The sequence below is a fragment of the Osmerus eperlanus genome, chromosome 23 (genome assembly GCF_963692335.1).
Source record: "Osmerus eperlanus chromosome 23, fOsmEpe2.1, whole genome shotgun sequence".
NCBI lineage: Eukaryota > Metazoa > Chordata > Actinopteri > Osmeriformes > Osmeridae > Osmerus > Osmerus eperlanus.
Window position 1 is genome coordinate 1909594 of NC_085040.1, and position 18021 is coordinate 1927614.

General features: G+C 42.8%; 4 protein-coding genes, 1 long non-coding RNA gene and 1 other non-coding gene across 6 annotated transcripts; 1 reads left to right on the top strand and 5 right to left on the bottom strand.

The window, feature by feature from the left end:
* Positions 1-37: 37 nt before the first annotated feature.
* Positions 38-252, bottom strand: LOC134010175 (small nucleolar RNA U3). The gene has a single exon (XR_009928322.1). It is a non-coding gene; the product is annotated as a small nucleolar RNA U3 (small nucleolar RNA).
* A 1206-nt stretch (positions 253-1458) lies between these two features.
* trmt10b (tRNA methyltransferase 10B) lies at positions 1459-4317 on the top strand. Its single transcript, XM_062449963.1, has 8 exons — positions 1459-1464; positions 2302-2395; positions 2545-2678; positions 2773-2925; positions 3039-3117; positions 3289-3356; positions 3490-3613; positions 3841-4317. Exons 1-8 carry the CDS (start codon positions 1459-1461, stop codon positions 3987-3989), a joined length of 807 nt encoding a protein of 268 aa, XP_062305947.1. The 3' UTR covers positions 3990-4317.
* A 314-nt stretch (positions 4318-4631) lies between these two features.
* Positions 4632-6591, bottom strand: LOC134009558 (interleukin-8-like). The gene is made up of 3 exons (XM_062449090.1): positions 6436-6591; positions 5949-6084; positions 4632-5600 (listed from the first exon to the last, which is right to left on the bottom strand). Exons 1-3 carry the CDS (start codon positions 6488-6490, stop codon positions 5495-5497), a joined length of 297 nt encoding a protein of 98 aa, XP_062305074.1. The 5' UTR covers positions 6491-6591; the 3' UTR covers positions 4632-5494.
* Positions 6592-7381: 790 nt separating this feature from the next.
* On the bottom strand, positions 7382-9529 carry LOC134009840 (uncharacterized). The gene is made up of 4 exons (XR_009928272.1): positions 9133-9529; positions 8880-9003; positions 7786-7866; positions 7382-7686 (listed from the first exon to the last, which is right to left on the bottom strand). It is a non-coding gene; the product is annotated as an uncharacterized LOC134009840 (long non-coding RNA).
* Positions 9530-10017: 488 nt separating this feature from the next.
* LOC134009903 (protein mono-ADP-ribosyltransferase PARP14-like) lies at positions 10018-13646 on the bottom strand. Its single transcript, XM_062449664.1, has 8 exons — positions 13511-13646; positions 13349-13408; positions 13075-13251; positions 12571-12753; positions 11788-12402; positions 11368-11507; positions 10682-10862; positions 10018-10534 (listed from the first exon to the last, which is right to left on the bottom strand). The coding sequence occupies exons 2-8, from the start codon at positions 13383-13385 to the stop codon at positions 10248-10250; spliced, it is 1620 nt and encodes a 539-aa protein (XP_062305648.1). The 5' UTR covers positions 13386-13408; positions 13511-13646; the 3' UTR covers positions 10018-10247.
* A 1198-nt stretch (positions 13647-14844) lies between these two features.
* LOC134010096 (uncharacterized) lies at positions 14845-17017 on the bottom strand. The gene is made up of 4 exons (XM_062449964.1): positions 16739-17017; positions 16466-16605; positions 14896-16090; positions 14845-14849 (listed from the first exon to the last, which is right to left on the bottom strand). The coding sequence occupies exons 1-4, from the start codon at positions 16935-16937 to the stop codon at positions 14845-14847; spliced, it is 1539 nt and encodes a 512-aa protein (XP_062305948.1). The 5' UTR covers positions 16938-17017.
* Between the last annotated feature and the right edge of the window lie 1004 nt (positions 17018-18021).

Genomic DNA, 18021 nt, shown 5'->3' on the forward strand with positions numbered 1-18021 from the left:
GTCATAATAGACATATGATATTAACAATGTGACGATAACCACTCTGATCGCACAACTTCCCTCCAGATTCCCAAATGGAAATCAAGAACGGTCATCAAGAGCAGAGAGACTGAGTAAACTCAATCTACTCTACCAGCTTCGCGCTCAGGAAGATGTACCGCTACTCATCATCGTGGTTAGCGAGACCAAACTTTTTAGAAACACATTTCGCAAGTAAAAAACTATAGAAATGATCCCTGAAAGTATAGTCTTGCCGATTAAACGTGCCTGGATCACTTCTTGTATCGCGACTATGTCATTCCCATTCACGGTTACTGAATCTAAATTTCATAATATAAAATATAAAGAGTACATTTATCAAAAGGCTGTGTCTAACTGTAAAAGAAACAAAACACTTTGCTGTCAACACAGGTGATTCAAATGAATGCCTCCGAGATCATATATAAAGTTCATTTTTATCAAATACCCATAATGCCATCTGTCTTATGCTAGTAAGCATTTAAGGCTAACTCTTGGATCTCTGCAATCTCTGGAATTAAACAAATACATTATTGAAAAAATTGAATAGAGGAGTTAACACAAAGACAATTATTTAATTAGAATGCAATTTGGAAAGGGAGTTACGTTTTTAAGAATATTGAGAGCTACAAACTAGCATTGCTAGCATTCTCAATCGTGTATCAGTTGTATACGTCCTACTGCAAACAAGGGAAGTTTACAGGTTCCGAGTTTCCATACTACATACCAGGATATAAACCCAATTTTGGACACACTCATCAATTTCATTGAACATTAAGGGGCCAAATAAACAATATTTAGCAGAACTGTGACATTTAAAAATTGAAAGTAACTTTCATTGCAAACTTTCGTTAGAATAAAATAGCTAAAGAGTGAGTAAAACAAGGACCTGGACATGACACGTTTATACACACATTTATACGGACAGTTTTAACTAATAGTGTCCTTAATAACCAAAAATTAATGAACACTATACTGTTACTACATTCTCACACATCTCAGAGAAGTGGCTTGGATGAAGTCGCTAAGAACCGGTCGCTAGTGCCCTCTCCCGGCATGCAGATGCATGTCAGACCATATACGTCATATATGTGCGCCATAGCAATAGTATTTATGTCCATATTCCTGAAGAAGAACATTTAAACAGGTTGGCTGTTTTCAGTCGTTAATTCAAAGTTACGAAAGTAGACACATTGAATTACAAACGTTCACACTAATACATAATTAAAATGATTAATATTACTACGGCTGATGGGGGCATATGATGTAGAGTTTCTGCCAGATAGGACAATTAACAAGGAGCCGGGCTAGCCAAGTTAGCCATCGTCACACTATAGAGGCTATACAGGGCTTGACATCAAACTAGGTGGAGATTCACATGATTAAAATTCAAGTATGATTTGAAGAAGCTAATATCATTGTTGTTGCTCGCTTGTATAGATGGCAGTAATTCAACTAGCCTGTGCCGAGGACAACCACTGGATAAAAGTGAAATGAATGCAATACTTCACATACGCCACACAGACAAATTCCACACAGATTCTGTGATCACAGATGAGCTCTGTATGCTTCACATCGACCTAGACACAATCGAAGAAGACAGGGAGCCTAACAGAGAGAAACAAACAAACTCAGAACAATCTGTAAGTTCAGCCAGCAAGCTGATCTTTCCTTCACTGACAAAAAGCTGTTGTCCTTAGTCCGTATACTGGACTGTGTAGTGTACAGTACTACATCAGGGGTTGTGTCTAAATGTAATCATTTATAAGAGCAGTTATACACACTATCATCTACATCAACTTTGTATTCTTTCCTGAATGACGAATGTACTTTGCTTTGATGAAAGTGTATGTGCGACATTGATTCTGGGTGCCTGATCTTAATGTGTCTGTCTGTGTGTCCTGTCTGTGTGTCCTGTCTGTGTGTCTGTCTGTGTGTCCTGTCTGTGTGTCCTGTCTGTGTGTCCTGTCTTTGTGTCTGTCTGTGTGTCCTGTCTGTGTGTCTGTCTGTGTGTCCTGTCTGTGTGTCCTGTCTGTGTGTCCTGTCTGTGTGTCCTGTCTTTGTGTCTGTCTGTGTGTCCTGTCTGTGTGTCTGTCTGTGTGTCCTGTCTGTGTGTCCTGTCTGTGTGTCCTGTCTGTGTGTCTGTCTGTGTGTCTGTCTGTGTGTCCTGTCTGTGTGTCCTGTCTGTGTGTCCTGTCTTTGTGTCTGTCTGTGTGTCCTGTCTGTGTGTCTGTCTGTGTGTCCTGTCTGTGTGTCTGTCTGTGTGTCCTGTCTGTTGACCAGAAAAATGTCCTCAGGAAGCAGCGAAATTGGGAGAGGATCCTGGCGTCGAAAAGGAGCAAAAGGCGTGATGAGAAGACAAAGAGGAAACAGAACCGTAAGGAGGGATGAGGGAAGAGGAAGGAGGTAGTGGAAGGAGGGAGGGGGAAGGAGGTTAGGGTTGCAGGCTGAATGTTCTGTATGGATGAAGCTCTGTGTTGTAGGTTTAGCCATGCGTTGTTGTTGTTGTTGTGGTTTAATAAACAGGCACTGATGTGGACAACCCCCAGTTTAGCAAACGTGTCACTAAGGCGATCACCAAGGAGCGTTTAGCAGAGGCACAGACTTCGGGACCCAAACTGTGCTTAGACCTGAGCATGACAGACTACATGTCAGACAAGGTAGGTGATTGATCCACCCGTGAGCAAAGCTAAATCAGTAACAGAATCAAATCAGAATCAATCTGACTTCTGATACGTGTTGCTCTTTTCCCAGGAAATAAGCCGTCTTGCTAGTCAGATAAGGAGGCTGTACGGGTCCAATCGTAAGGCAACTCGGCCCTTCCATCTCTACCTGGCAGACCTGAGCCAGGACAGCCGATTGTACAGGGAGTGTCTCAGGATGAACGATGGCTTTCATAACTACGTGGTGAGTAGCTTATCGGCTCCAACACCTTTGAGGTCCCCACAGACAACTGATTTACGAATTCTTCCAAAAGACTTATATTTCACGTCACCTAGAAATTGTGTTTTGTCTCTCAGATGGATGTGACCGAGGCGAGCTGCCTGGACTTGTTTCCTCCTGAGAACGTGACCTACCTCACACCAGATGCTGAAGAAGGTGGGACTGCAGTCTACCATGGCGGAGTTGGAGTGTAGAACACTGTGGGAAAGTGAGATCAATGTATCGTGGCATTATGTCATTTGTCAAAACCAGACATATACACACAAGTTCTAGATCTCCGGCTCTGTGACGCCGGTCTGCACCAACGTGGCTTCCCTTGTGTTTCAGCCTTGGAGAGAATAGAATCGGACAAAGTGTACGTTCTCGGTGGTCTTGTGGATGAAAGTATTCAGAGGGTAAGAAACTCCATGTTTTAGAATGAGAATAATTCCAATTGAGATGCAATTTAACTGACAATTGTATTGACTAATCCTGTCTTGTTGGTGATGGATTGATCAGATGTTCTTTCTACTGTGTTTCCCCCTGTAGAAGATCACTTACATGAGGGCCAAGGAACTGAAGGTGAGGACAGCAAGACTGCCCATAGATGAGTACATGGTGAAAAAGGAAAACCCCAAAAACTTTTACTCAAAGATCCTCTCCATTAATCAAGGTTAGTATGTGAAAGTCTGTTCCTCCCCACACATTTTATGAAGACAATTATATAAAAGGGCCTCAGTTATAACAGAAAAAGAGCAGCCTGTTTGAAAACAAACCTACGCCCCTGGTTAAAGCAATTATATAGTCATTCAAATACATTCATGTCTTTGTCGCTATCAAAAATGCATGCTTGAGGCTGGAGTTTTTGAAATCTCTCCTCTCTCTTCTTCCTGTCTCCAGTGTTGGACATCCTGTTGACGTTAAGAGACACTGGCAGCTGGATCAAAGCTCTTCAGGCTTGGTTTCCCCAAGGGAAGGGCTTTGTTGTCGCACCTGAGGCTGCTAATCATTCCGTATCAGGGCAAGACATGAATGTCACGTGTACATAAGTTTCAGTATTTTTCATTGTTTTTGGTTATGAACGCAGTACGCAAATGCTACTGGTAGTGGGTTTTGTAATTGAGTTTTCTCGTACGTATATTTACTTTTGCATGACCGTGTGCATGCACATACATCTGCACTGTCATTTGCAGCTGGATCACCGGTACTGTTGAGATGCCTGACAGCTGAGATTGTAGCTTACATTTTTAAGACAAAATGTAGGGCCCCTTTACAAGTGCAGGACAGATGTGATATACATTTATTTGTTAGACGCTAATTACAGTTGATGTTTTTTTTTAAATTGTATTCTTGTTATATTCTGTGCATCTATGTTGTTTGAAGGATTTTAAGTATTTTTAACTCAAGAGTTCCTCCATTACTGGATGGAGGCTAAAAATGTTTTGTTCTATAAAGTTCTGTTGAAATAATCAATCACTGTGTAACTGGCTGATAGTTGTTGCTAATCTAATTTAAATGTTATTAGTTACCTCAGTTTTGTACCGGTCATATTGACATGTGGTAAAGTGACCTGGCAGAGTACTCTGACAGTGCTAAAGAAGATGATCCAGTTTTCAGTTAAAAGTCTTCAGGAAGGAAAGGCCTGTATTGTTTCATATAGTTGCTGGTAAATCATTGATGACAACAAGCAGTTAAGTGACACATCACAGTTTAAGAACGTATAGGGTATAGACACAGCAATATACAGTATACACATATACAATTTACATATACAATAAAAAAATAAATAATTTAATTACAGGGTAGTTGATTCGGTGTTCCTTGTAATCAGCTCTGTGAGGGGGAACATGTCAGGAACAAATAATAGTTGTGACTTGCTAACTCTGTTATAATAGTCACAACAAATAATAGTTGTGACTCTGGTAAACGCCCTTGGCGTTTACCAGAGTATGGCACTTGTTTCAGAAATATAAATGTAAAGTTATGAACATACATAAACAAGTATGTATATTAATAATAGATTTAAGGGCTTTCCTACATATACTACTAACACTAAAATAAATGTAGATGCCTGCACAAGCCACATGCCAGATTCGGGTCAATCACTGCAGTAAAACAAATGCATTATGCCCAGCAGTGCCAGCTGTGAGTCAAAACAAGTGTACCTTTAAGGAGTGAGTTATTTTTCCAAAACGGAAGCTATCTAGTTTTAGTTAGCTTCCGTTACCTAGCAACCTAGCATAATACTCGTAGCAATGCTACTACCTGCTAGTTTTACTTGTTAGCCTCCTAATTGTAAATTTTGAAGCCATATTATAGCGTTTGTCATATAGTTTTTGTCTATCGGAAAATAGTCGGTTGGAATGTTCAGAATCACATATCATATGTGTGACGCTACTCCTTAACGGGTTAAAGTGTTTAATCTCTGTCAATGACCCTTAAACCGGCACATGTGAAATATGAAAGCATATGTGAGCTACTACCACATCCCACAGTGTCAAACAGCCCCCATCGATGGAGTTTGAAGCCCTGCAGTGGGATGGTCCTGATGTCTTCACCATCCTCTCTTGGCCTGTTTTTCCACCACAAAGCGGGTGAGCCTCTTCACCCAGTGAGTGTCAGGGTCCAGACAGATTTTCTCTCCTCTTGCAAGACCAGCTCTGAAACACAAACACAAACTGTTTAAGACACCTGTTGCAGTTACAGTACAACAACAGCTGTGTCTCGTAGGAGTGGTGCACATCTGAACGAGCCAAATTATAAATATTATCAGGACTGTTTACATGAACATTCATGATCATTTGTTAATAACTACTGTATGAAAAACGGGATTTACACAATATCTTGACTAAAAGTGATATATGGGAGAAGGTGTAGATTAGTGGTTAGAGCACTTGGTTGCAGGTTCAAATCTCCCGGTACTTTATGTTACTTTGGATAAAAGTAACATAGAGTAAGTAACATAAGATAAAACTTTTAGGCTCTAGAGTATCACCATGGTAACCTACATGACTTCTATGTTTTGGCAGTGAGGGCCACTGGGACGAATCTCTACGCTTCGTAGGCTGTCAGGAGGAATAACTCTGGTCTCCAGCTTCACACAGTGACAGTGCTGGTTGTAGTCTCGGCCGATTGGCGGCATACCTGGGGAATCAAACACTCATATTACAACAGCTTTAAGATGCAGTTATGGGACTGGGTTCTAAATGGAATCACATTTTTATGAAACTCCTAACTCTGTTCCTTTATCATCATGTTGCAAAACACTACTGCTTTTTAATAATACTTCCTTATACAAAATCGTGATCTAAAACCAGTTGAGGAAATTTTATTCACAACAGGAACACAGTTTACACTGTATAACAAAGTACTACTGAATTAGTTGAAAATTACTGCCGAATTAGTTGAAAAAATACTTAGCTTTTCTAATTAAATTAACAATAAAGTAATGAACTACGGTATAATCTGAAATTGAATTTGTTGTTAAGGTCTTACCGTTGCCAAGGGTGAAAGAGATGGCCACCAGAGCCAGCAGAAGACAAGTCTTCATGGTGCGCGCACCGTTCAACCAAGAAGAAGAGAATGAAGGTGGTGATGGTGTTTCTTCAGATCTTACCTTCGCTGTTCTGAAGAGTCACAGAGCCACTTCACTTTTTATACAAGTCCTGATCACATGCTCATCACAACCTCAGGGATCTCTGCAAAAGTCCTATATACTGTGTGTGTGTGTGTGTATCAGAAGGCAGTCATGAGACAGGGAGTTCAGGGGCAGTGCAGGGGCCTTCCAGGAACCGTCAATCTTTCATGTTATCCCTCTGGACAGAGAAACTATCGTAATTCACACAAACAACATCATATGTTTGTGACTTATTTTGTGTCATAATAACCCAACACAATTTGGCCTAGAGGGAAGCCTAATACCAGGGTTAATTGTAGACTACAGTTTTTCGCTGAATGTGGATGTTTAATGGTCCTCATTAGTGTTGTTATTATTATAAAACTTTCATTGACATTGCTGTGACTCCAGAATCTGGGGGGTATTCCAGAAAGCAGGTTATGCAACATAACCGGGTAAGTTAACCCACCAGCTGATTCACAATGTTGCAGCAACCTACTGGCAATGTTGCTACAACGCTGGGTGTCAGCTGGGGAGTTAACTTACCCGGGTATGTCACATGACCTGCTTTCTGGAGTACCCCCCTGGTGGAGGACGATGAAGTAGTGCAGAAATTGTTGTCAACAAACGACAGAATGGAACACTCAGTATGACTCAGGCCACACAGCATCAGGAAGAAAGAGGAACTGTGCGTTCTACAAAGTCATGTGACACGTGACTCCGCAATCAAGGCGCTCAGTTCCCAAGAGGGCCGGAAAAGTAATCTTATTATTTCTAAACTCATTACTATAGACTGTGATGGATGGTTCACTCAATAAGATGCAATGATGATGGATTAATTTATAGTCAAAACGTTTACATATCAGGACAAAAACACTTTTTTATGAACAATAATATTGGTGTTGGATTTAGACAAATTAAAATTCTGTCCAAAGTGCCCAAGTACAAAATGTATACGTTTTCACAAGTTTAAAAACAAAGAACTCCATTGCCAATATGAGCAGCATACGTTGGAGGTAACTTTACAGGCAGCATGTCACTACAATGATCCTGTGATTTGAGTGTGTTCAGCTGTAATAGGAAGGATGGTGCTGGTGTTTATAACTTCCGACTGTCTTCTCTTCAGATGGCTGTAGGAGAAAATCAAAAGGTCACTCTCAGTTATTGACCTTAAATTGGTGCTCAAAAGATGAGAACAGTTTTTAAAAAGTCTTTGAAAAAGTCTTTACCTTTTCATTCTCTTGATCAACATTTTGGCAAAATCCCCAGTTGGCTCCAGACACTCTGATTCTCCAGTTATCAATTTGACACTGTTTTTCGATAAATAAAAATAATTGTGTTGAGAAGCGAGACAGAGCAACAGAACACAGGGTCGTGTGAAGAAATCTGAGCATTCAGTTGAAAGTTACAGTGCTGTTAGACAGAAGACGTACTCGACTCTAAGTACTTGTGCACAGACCACCCTGACAGGAGATATCAGAATCAGAATTAGAAAGGGGTTTTACAGTTTTTCTCAATTGTTTACACACAAATACTGGTACTTGAGACACAATGACCACAACATGTAACTCATGCACCAACCCCATGAACCAATTCTGCTAAACTACAAGCACAATTCCTGCTTTACACTCAAATTGCAGTTCTAAAACACACTTTTTTCAAAACACTACACACAATTCTCTGCATTTGGCACAATTTTCATGAAGAAAATCTTTTGTTTTCACAAGGAACACACTGCCATTCAAATACGCACACTGACTCATCGCATGGACAAACACCTGTTTTACAATTAGCAATCAGAGCTTTAGCATAAAAGGGCAACAGGTGACCTCTTCTGTTTTTGAGCAATGGATGCCAACATTGGAAACAGAGGCAGAGGCAGAGGAGTGAGAGTAAGAGGAGGAGGACGGGGAGGACGAGGATGAGGAAGGCCAAGGACCATAATTTCTGATGAGATGAATAGACATTTAGACAATAGGTAATAGACAAAATACCATTTTGAGATTGGATAACATTGTTTTGAATGTTAAGTTTAATTTTGCAGGAGAAGTGAGAGGTTTTGCCCATTGTGTGTGTGTTTTTTTGATTTGTGTGTAGAGTTCTGAGAGTATGAGGTATGCATTCAGAAAATGTGTGTAATCAATCGAGAAAAACTGTAATCGGCGCCATCTTTAAAAATAAAAGATGATATGATATGATGATATGATATGGGACTGTGTTGTCACAAGTACAGTGACAATCTCACCTCAGATCAGGATGCATCTGGAGTGGTATTCACAGAAAGAGTCATTTGAATTGTGTTGTCTTGTGCTCTTTAACTCACATGACTTCCTCCCTGGGACAGTGTGGTCGAGGTAGGATCTGTCGAATTGTAGTTATCCTTTTGGTGTTGAGTGGTGTTTTGCGGGTGCTAGCACAATGGCAACGAGGTGCCTTCGTTGCCTCTGCTAGAGGAGAGAAGAGGCGAGGAGAAGAGGAAGATGGAGAAGGGGAAAAGAGAGGAGATAATCAAACATGAGTTATGACTGGACTCCCTGATGAACCCACATAGAAGCCAGTGTAGAAACACCCAGTACCTCCTGCCATGGAGATGGCTATGCCGACCAGTAGAACAATGGAGAAGATCACTGCTTTCATGATGGTCTTCACTTGACATTTAATTCACAATAAGATGTCCCAGAGCAGTTCCTATTTCAGAAAACTCTTTGAATTGTTTCTTCTGGTCGGTGGGAATTGTATGAAGACAGCCTGTAAGACTTCAAGTCTGGCGTGACAGCAGTTCTGCAGCTGCTCTCCTCTCTTCTTCTCTCCCTGTCTCCTTGATGCGTGGGTCTGCCTGGAGGAGGTGCATTCTGGGGCCCTTATACTCCCTGCTCTCTGAGTGGGAGAAAGTTTCAGGGATTCCAGAGAAAAGTGATTGCGTCATCCATTCCAGTTCAACACCCATGTTCCACCCACCCAAAGAGGTGGGAAAATTCTTTTTTTTCTTTTTATTTTTTTTTGCACTGGATAAAGGAAGCTGAAAAATTGAAGTGTTGTAATGTCATTGTGATAAAACAAGAGGATTAAGTCGGCAGCTGTATTAAATGTATGTTTCATAGAGTAGAATTGAGGCCTCAGCGATGGAACTTGATCTCTGTGAGAGGAATTACAGTTTTTTTTTGTTTAGTAAGAACAACACAATGGAGTATGTTTAAACTGGTCAGTTTGGAAAACAAGCAATAATATTTAAAAAGAGCTATGATAATAATAAAAACAAATTGCATAATTTCTGTTAGTGTGAATGTTGTGTGTGTTTGAGGAGAGGGAGGGTAGAACTGAATCAGAAAGCCTACAGTATAGACTTATAATATCACCACTACTGTATGATGAAGGAAACAACTTTTGCATTATTATCGTGAACCATTTATCCATACAGAAGTATGGAAAAGTAAACAAAAAAACAAAAATGCTGACCAGTACAGACACACAGTGGCAGGCTACTGTCAGACTCTCTCTTTTTTTGAGGCATGAAGGTCAGAGGAGAGAATTAATTTTATTAGAACAAAATGAAAAAGTAGTCTATTTTAATAGGCCATAGTAAATCTGTCATTACAACCCTTACAACCCATAATATCCTTTACAGTACTACTAGTCTCATACAAGTAGCTTTCCTGGCTACTACTGCAGTATTGCACTACAAACTACAACCTCATTTAAAGGTAATAAGGTATTCGGGGTAGGCCTGGTCATCGTGAAAGACGACAAACATGGTGGGCTTCTGTACATTGTTTACCAGGCTGTCATAGTGGTCGTTGGGCAGCTGGGGGGAGCGGGGTGGGGGGATAATCATGTCTTTGTCTCCTAGCGTGTACTGCCCTGTCAGGACCCTGGCCACAAACATCAGCTGGTTGCCGTCCTGGTCTGCCCGTGAGTAGGTGGGGTTAGCAGAGTAGCTGGCTTTCACAGCAAAGTATGTCCCTTTACCAAAAGAAGTGGCTGAGCGAGAGGAGATAGGGACAAAAAGAGAGAAAACGGAATATAAAATTTGAATGAATGCGTATGAAATTCAAATGAATACATTTGCACAGTTAACTATAGTACAGATCCACTGTCAGTGGCTATGGAAGGGTTAAATCTACCCACCGTTCTGCCCAGCGAAGCTCCTGTTAAAGCCAGTCTCCAGGATGGCCAGGCCTCCCTCAGGTGAGGTACCGTGGTACAGCAGCTTCTCGCCCGCGACTCCGCCCAGCCCGTTCTTATCCGCCATCTGGATTTTTATCACCTCGTAGGCTTTCCGCAGGTGTACGTTCTGAACGCGTTCAATCTACACGAGGAAACATGGACCTAGGTAAGGTACTATTGAGTATCACTGAGTGAGTAACAAGGTGCTCTTGATAGAGTAGAAATCAACTGACCATTTCAACCACAAACAAAGCCTTCACACGCTCCAAATGAACAATATTCAGTCCTGTGATACGCTCTGGTGTATTTTTACATGATAGAAGATGTTCCCTTATATTAAACACTAGACACAAGAGTTGTGTACAGCCCACAATGTCACTTACAGTACCACTATTTTCCTACAATTAGCTTTCCTAGCATCTACTGTTGTTCTAGGTAATGTGCTAGAAACTACATAAAAGTAATGAGGTATTCAGGGTAGGCCTGGATGTCATAAAAGACTACAAACATGGTGGGGCTCTGATTCTTTGATCCATTGTTGTAAGTAAGATAGAAGGGATCCACCACTGTCCCTTCAAGTGTCAACAACCTCACTATTAGCGGCAGGGCAGGTTTAACCCAACCCACGTCTTTGCCTCCATCCTCACCTTGAGCACGGTCTTCTTGGAGGCGGACCTCCTGAAATCCTCTTTCACCCTGCGGAACTCTGGAGAGGAAGTGGGCAGCTCTACCAGCTTCAGGGACACTCCCAGAGCCATACTGTCCCACTCCAGAGGGAGACAGAAGTCTGGGAGAGACAGAACCACACAAACCAGCTTGAAGGATTAGTTAACTGATTTGACTCACTAGTTAAAGTGGCTAAAAAGTAAACATCTATATGTATATATATACAGTATATTTATATAGATATAAACAGAGGAGTTTTGCGAGGGTCTGGACAAAAACTGATGTGTAGGATTTCAAAAAATCTCAGTATTGTTTGGTAGTTATAGTAGTTTGTTCATTTAGTAGCTACTGGGAAATAACAGTAGAAGGTGGCCAGAGAAAGCAGTGATACATGTACTCACCTTCAATGTTCTCCAGACGTTTCAGCTTGGTCACCCTGCCTGAACTCTGGGCAGTGGCCTCCATCTTCATCAAATCCACCACCCAGTTTCCTCCCAGCCCATCCACCACTCCACCCTGCACCTCCTGCTTCTCTAGCTGGAGGTTGGCCTCCTTTGGGAACCTCTCCCAGGTGCCCATGGTTCCCATCATGCACCAGGTCACACGGGAGTACTCCTTCTCCTGCTCATTCTCCCTCATCTTCCGGCGCAGACCACTGTGGACATACCCCTGGACCTGCTGCACTACCTTGTTCACTCCATCCTTTGGCCCACTCAGGGTGAATCCGCCCTGGGTAGACTGACCCTGGCCCTGACCCCCACCGTGGAGTTCCATGGTCAGGTTCAGAGATGCCACCTCCCTGCTGATCTCGTCTATCTCGGCTTGGGTAAGCCCATCTAGCTCTTCCCTCTTGAAGCTGTGTTGGCTGCACTGGTCTTGGTAGAGCCTCATGATCTCTGCACCTGCCTTGGACACATTCTCGTCACACAGGCCCAGCACAAGGAACTCAGATGGGGACTCTGGGGAGCTGCTTGTGGGTGGAAGGCTGCTCAGGTCGGAGGACTGAGACAGGAGAGCTGGTAAAGAGATAGATAATAACATTATGTCAAGATAAGAAAATAGTTATTACGAGTATTCTTTAAGGTTTACCATATCACGTTTTATCGTTCTACGGTGTGTTCGAAATCAACATGTCTACATGAGACAATCGTCAATATGTAACTTCACATGTCTTTTTAACTAACCTGTTTTGAGATTCCCTGAGGGAAAGAGCATCTCAGCGGAACCTTTGAATGCCAGGAAAACGTCAATCTTGAAGAGGACTAGGCGAACCAGTTTGAGGTGGTGGAGAGGAGTGGAGGACACCGTCGCTTTGACTCCCTGGAGAATGCTGTCTGCCACCAGCTTAGGGTCCAGACGCCCCTTACCTAGATATTTGATGTAATACTGTGTATAAATTTAACAGAGGCTTTTATCCAAAGCAACACAGTTTACTTCTGTGAAAGGTACATTTTTCTAGCAAATTAACTGAACCTTAAGGGCTTACACACTGCCCAAACAATGCCAAACATCACAACATTCTGTTGTTAGCTGTTATATGTATAATATTATTTACAGGTAGAACCATCTGAGGGTTGGGGTTGGATATCAGGGGTAATATGTGAATAACTGTAATGCCCTTATAAGAACTGTACATATGGTACCATCTCTGGTGTCTGGCATCATCTCCAGGCTGCAGGAACACTGACCTGCACAGATAGCAGGGATGGCCACAGACTTGTGACCTTTCTGGTCACATGTCTTCATGATGTCACTGACCAGGCCTTGGATCACGGTGGTGTTGCTCTCTCCGCACACGTGCAGAAGGGACTTGCAGGGGAATCGGCCAGGCTTGGTCTCATACAACCCTCCTCTGATCACATGGGCTAGTGGAGGAACGGATCAGAACAGTCTTAGTTCACTGACCTCAGACCAGCTTGGTGAGAAGTAGGAGGCTGTGGAGGAGGAGAGACGATTTATCACCTGATCTCAGTTCAGTCTCCACCTTAGGTCCGGCCATAGTTAGGATGTCCTTGCATACGCCTGCGAGGTGGTAAACAGTGTAAAGTCAAAACTGATTTACTTGCTCTCTAAGCTAATAAGTCGTCAAACATTTTAACATCACAATAGTTGGTCACATAGTACCTGACTGTAGGTCAACAAAGTTGGTCGAGTTCACAACTACGTCTGTTGTCTCATTGGTGATGTCACCAAGTACCAGATGCACTTGGACTCCTCCCACTTTCAGCGTGACGTCATCCAGGTCAGAGGTCAATGAGCGGAAGACCGCTGAGGATAAAAGGTCAAAATAATTTTTTCATGTACTAGTAACTGTGTCACAAGGTCACTAATCGATCAATATATCAATAAAAATCCTGCCTTTTCTTCTCCAGTTCACCATTTTAGAGCTGAGTCCCATGTAGACATGCTGAAAGTTCTGGAATCAAAGTACGAGTTTATGCCCTAGTGCACACTGCTACCATACTAAAACAATGTATTAGCATTTTTAACACGTTTTGAAAACAAATCTGATACCTTACCTCCTCAGAGTCAGGGTACCCAGGCTTGATCACGATGCGGATGGTTGAGATTAATCCTGTAGATCCTGACCACCCCAACTTTATAATCTCTTCTGTCAGAATCCGTACTGCCTCACATGAAGGGAACTTGAGAGTTTTCCCAGGTCCGATCACGGGCAGAGCTACAGAACTCAGGCCCTGCTGCCTGCACATGTCCAGAACCAGGGCCAGTCCAGTACGCAGTACCTGTATGGGGGACAGAGTTTGCATTTGGTAAATATGCACAGGTTAAATAAGGGACACCTCTTTTTAAATATTCAAAACAATGAGTATCTGCAGTTTTGCATTTGCACTACTCACTTAAAAATACAAAATAAACTTACCTTCTCACTTGGACACCGAGCGGCAGGCCAGGGGAGGCATTCTATAAAGAAGACCTTGCAGCTCCGGGTCAACTTGACTTCCAGGACCTCCCCTGGAGAACAACACTTCTCCCCTGCTGCTAGGTCAAAGTTTCTCTTGAGTTGATTATATTCCCTCCCCAAACATGTGCCTATCATGGTGGAGTGCAGTTCTGTCATCATCATAGGAACCACCAGGGCATCCACCTGTCATGAGAATGAGAATACTAGTTTTAGTAAAAATAAAAAGATTAGGAGACAGATGAGACTAATGTGTGAGTAAAAGAGAGGACATTCTGTACCTGCTGTTTTTCCAGACTGCCCAACACAACCTCCAGGCCTGCTTGGCTGAGAGGGGAACTTGTGGGAGCTGGATGAGGACTGCTCCCCCTAGTGGAACTGGCAGCACTTACAGAACGACTGATTGCTACAGCTTGTCTGTGCTGCTGGGGCCATATGAGGACTTGAAAATCGCGCTCCACCTGCTCCAGGTTCCCCTTCCCTTCCCCAACGTAGTACAGTGAAGCGCCTTGCCCATCCAGGACCACCTTTTTCCAGGTCATGCTGGCCAAAATGGCACTGAAGTCCTGCAAGACTTCCTGAACAAGACACCGGGGTCCAGACAGCTTCAAGCAAGGAAATCGGAGGTGAGACAGTGTTAGTTTAACATCCGGGTTTAGCTGTAGACCCATCAGGTCTTTGACTTCATCAAACTTGTCAACCATTTCTGAGAGAGGCAGAGGCAAGCTTTCGTGGACATCAGCCTGGTTGAGCTGGTAGTCCACTAGTACCTTCTTGAGCCTCCACACCTCCTCACTGTAGCCCACCAGCTGCACTCTGGTCCTGGGGTCTCCACAGGATCCCTGCTGGTATTTGACCACCACTCTGGGGCCTGTGCTATTGGCCTCACCCTGGGCTTTTCTTAGGGCTTCCTTCAGCCTATCCAGTGCTGGAGATTGGCCCAAAGCTCCCTCTAGTGGCTCAGTGAACCAGCACAAGTCCTTCTGAATCATATTTGCAGCAGCTTCTAGTGCGTCTGATGACAAGCTGGACAGGATCAGGTCCGACCCAATCTCCATAGCAACTGGGCAGCACAGGCTTCGCTCAAAGCGGTCCTGGAATCTGGAGACATAATCACTGGACATCAGGAAGTCTAAAAGAGTGTTGAGAAGCTGAAATCTTTTTTTTTTAATATCTTTTAACAGCTCTTGTAGTTTTGTCAATCCCAGCTGAACCTCCTGGTTGGGTCCCTCAAAGACGAGATTGTTGGGCCCATTTTGGTAGATCTTCACTCTGGGGCTGAGGATCCTCAGTTCCTTCTCAAGCTCCTCCTTCACCAAGTAGTACTGTCTCTCTGACACTGGGTAATCCATCCTTATTTGCAACTTCTCCTCCAGCATCTTCAGCTTCTCCTTCACGTTTCTCCCCACCACCACAGCAAAGTCATCTTCTTCCAAGTACACCTTCACATCCTCAGTCTCCAGGACAGCAATGTTCGACTTTAAAATCTTCACTCCAGCTGAATCCATCTCATAGTGGGGACAGTAGACATTCTTCACATTGTCAAAAATCTGCTCCACCTGCAGAACCCATTCAAGTAGCGTTGGCCTGGCAACTGGCCCCGCCCCAGCAGCCTCCCACTTCACCACAGCCTGCTCTGTCTCGGGGGAGAGCTGGACGGAGGATTTGAGGGTGATGAGCTGTTTGTTCAGAGCCTTGTTTGCCTTGGGACAGTCCCTGAGGTACTGGAGGAGGTATTGGTCCATGATGAACACCTTCTCCAGCTCCTTACTGCTAGATGGGGTCTGAGAGAGAAAGGAGGGCTTGAATGCGCGTCCTATCTGTATTCTATGAATGACAGCCAGACAGGATAACAGCATAGCAACTGAACAAGAGGAACATGGGTGATATCTAGTGGGGAAACACAACACTACAACACAGAAAAACATAACAGCGAATAATTAAACCAGAACAGGGGTTGAGCATGAGTTTGTGGTATTTTCCAGTCTTCCAGTAAGGAATTAGAAACCGGCTTGCAAACATACCGTACCGGTAATGTGGCTTCTGTAGGGTAGCACAAATATTTTTTGCTATGAATAATACATTCATTTTATTTGCCTCAATTTCCACATTCATTAAACGCACTTGTTTTACGATTGTCCCTTGGTATTGTGACCCACCTGCTGGTCGTCCGAGGGCAGCTGTGGAGGTTGATGTGGATCTGTGGAGTCAGGAGACCGTCTGTCTCTCACTGAGACACACAGCTCACCACCTGGCAGGGGGATCACATGGTCTCTTCTCTCCAACACTCTCTCCTGGACTGGGGTCAAAAATAAGACAGGAAATGAAGTGAGCAGTTATACATGTTGTCAACTATAGATCATTTACTGTATAGCTTAGTCATTTAAAGTGATTTCATGTTTTCTAACTCATTAGAATGAAGAGGTCCTTACCTCTTTTCTTCAGGAAGGCAATCCTGTAGGTCTTCTCTCCCACCTCCTCCACCTCTCCACATTCCCCTCCTCCATTTCTCCTGATTCTAAAGAAATTCTGGATCTTTATCTTCTCTTTTTTATGTAGATGTTCCACTTCAAAAAACACGGCATGCTGGTACGATTCACCTTCTATGTTTTGCCCACAACCCTCAGCCATTTCTAACAACCCTGGGAACTTCTAAACATGCCCTCCACAAGGTTTTAACTGAGACTCAGACTGTACATATGTATAATGTCGACTTACTTTCATTTTTACTACTTTACCACCTTCTCCTTTAGAAGGCAGGTATGGCAGTGTTGACAGACTTTCCTTCCAGTAACACAGTCTAAAAAAAGGTCATGTAGCAGGGTGTGGTCGTTTTAGGATAGATACACTTCATTTCTAATTTGACAGACTTTCCTTCCAGTAACACAGTCTAATAAAAGGTCATGTAGCGGGGTGAGGTCGTTTTAGGATAGATACACTTCATTTCTAATAAGGTATTGAATGAACTTCCACAACATTGGTATTGGGTTTTAGGTGACCATGGAAACCTGTGGTTAATATGTAAAGCAAGGAATTAATTCGTTCTAAGAGTGGAGCAGATCAGATAACATGAGGGAACAAATAATGCGAGTTAAAATTATACAAAATGATTCATTGAAGGAAATGGAAATATAATGAACAGTACTGGATATGTTATTGGTTTAGTATTAGAGTTGGATAGGCTAGCAAAATGAACAATGGGAAACAAACAATGGATGAGGTGAAACGAGGGGAAGATGGGAAAAGCACCAGTGAGCCAGTCAGCTCCCTCTACAGTTTTTAACATTGTTGTATTCTTTATTTTGCTAATGTATTTTGTACCCTGTACGGTGCCCTTGAGTGCAGAGAAAGGCGCCTTTAAATAAAATGTATTATTATTATTTCTAACAAGTGTGATCGTCTGAAACAAGTTTAGGCAATGCCCTTCACGTATTGACTTTCATTTTCACACTTCAGACCAGGAAAGTAGGTGGAGCATCATCAACAGACTTTTTTACACCCAAGTGATGATACAAGTAAAAAAAATTGTTATAGACTGCCCTCTAGTGTTTAAAAACCCTGCTTGTCTCTTGTGCTGTGTCTGGAGAAATCCCGCCCATCATATTGGAACACAGACACTATTGAGAGAGTGGAAACATGATAAGTGTATAGGTCCATGCATTGTAGAAAAAAAGTGATGTGACGTCAGAAATATTAATCTTTATCAAGTATTGCA

Excerpts from the sequence above, each read along its gene's own strand:
- LOC134010096 (XM_062449964.1), bottom strand. The coding sequence starts at position 16,937 with ATGGCTGAGGGTTGTGGGCAAAACATAGAAGGTGAATCGTACCAGCAT. Across the intron at positions 16,606-16,738 it reads TGCCTTCCTGAAGAAAAGAG|TCCAGGAGAGAGTGTTGGAG; the intron begins GTAAGGACCTCT and ends TTTTGACCCCAG. Across the intron at positions 16,091-16,465 it reads TGCCCTCGGACGACCAGCAG|ACCCCATCTAGCAGTAAGGA; the intron begins GTGGGTCACAAT and ends TTTCTCTCTCAG.
- LOC134009903 (XM_062449664.1), bottom strand. The coding sequence starts at position 13,385 with ATGGCCGGACCTAAGGTGGAGACTGAACTGAGATCAG. Across the intron at positions 12,403-12,570 it reads CTCAGGGAATCTCAAAACAG|CTCTCCTGTCTCAGTCCTCC; the intron begins GTTAGTTAAAAA and ends TCTCTTTACCAG. Across the intron at positions 10,535-10,681 it reads GAGCTTCGCTGGGCAGAACG|CCACTTCTTTTGGTAAAGGG; the intron begins GTGGGTAGATTT and ends CCTCTCGCTCAG.
- trmt10b (XM_062449963.1), top strand. Across the intron at positions 2,396-2,544 it reads GACAAAGAGGAAACAGAACC|GCACTGATGTGGACAACCCC; the intron begins GTAAGGAGGGAT and ends TTTAATAAACAG. Across the intron at positions 2,679-2,772 it reads CAGACTACATGTCAGACAAG|GAAATAAGCCGTCTTGCTAG; the intron begins GTAGGTGATTGA and ends CTCTTTTCCCAG.
- LOC134009558 (XM_062449090.1), bottom strand. The coding sequence starts at position 6,490 with ATGAAGACTTGTCTTCTGCTGGCTCTGGTGGCCATCTCTTTCACCCTT. Across the intron at positions 6,085-6,435 it reads CTCTTTCACCCTTGGCAACG|GTATGCCGCCAATCGGCCGA; the intron begins GTAAGACCTTAA and ends TTGATTCCCCAG. Across the intron at positions 5,601-5,948 it reads TGCCAAAACATAGAAGTCAT|AGCTGGTCTTGCAAGAGGAG; the intron begins GTAGGTTACCAT and ends TTTGTGTTTCAG.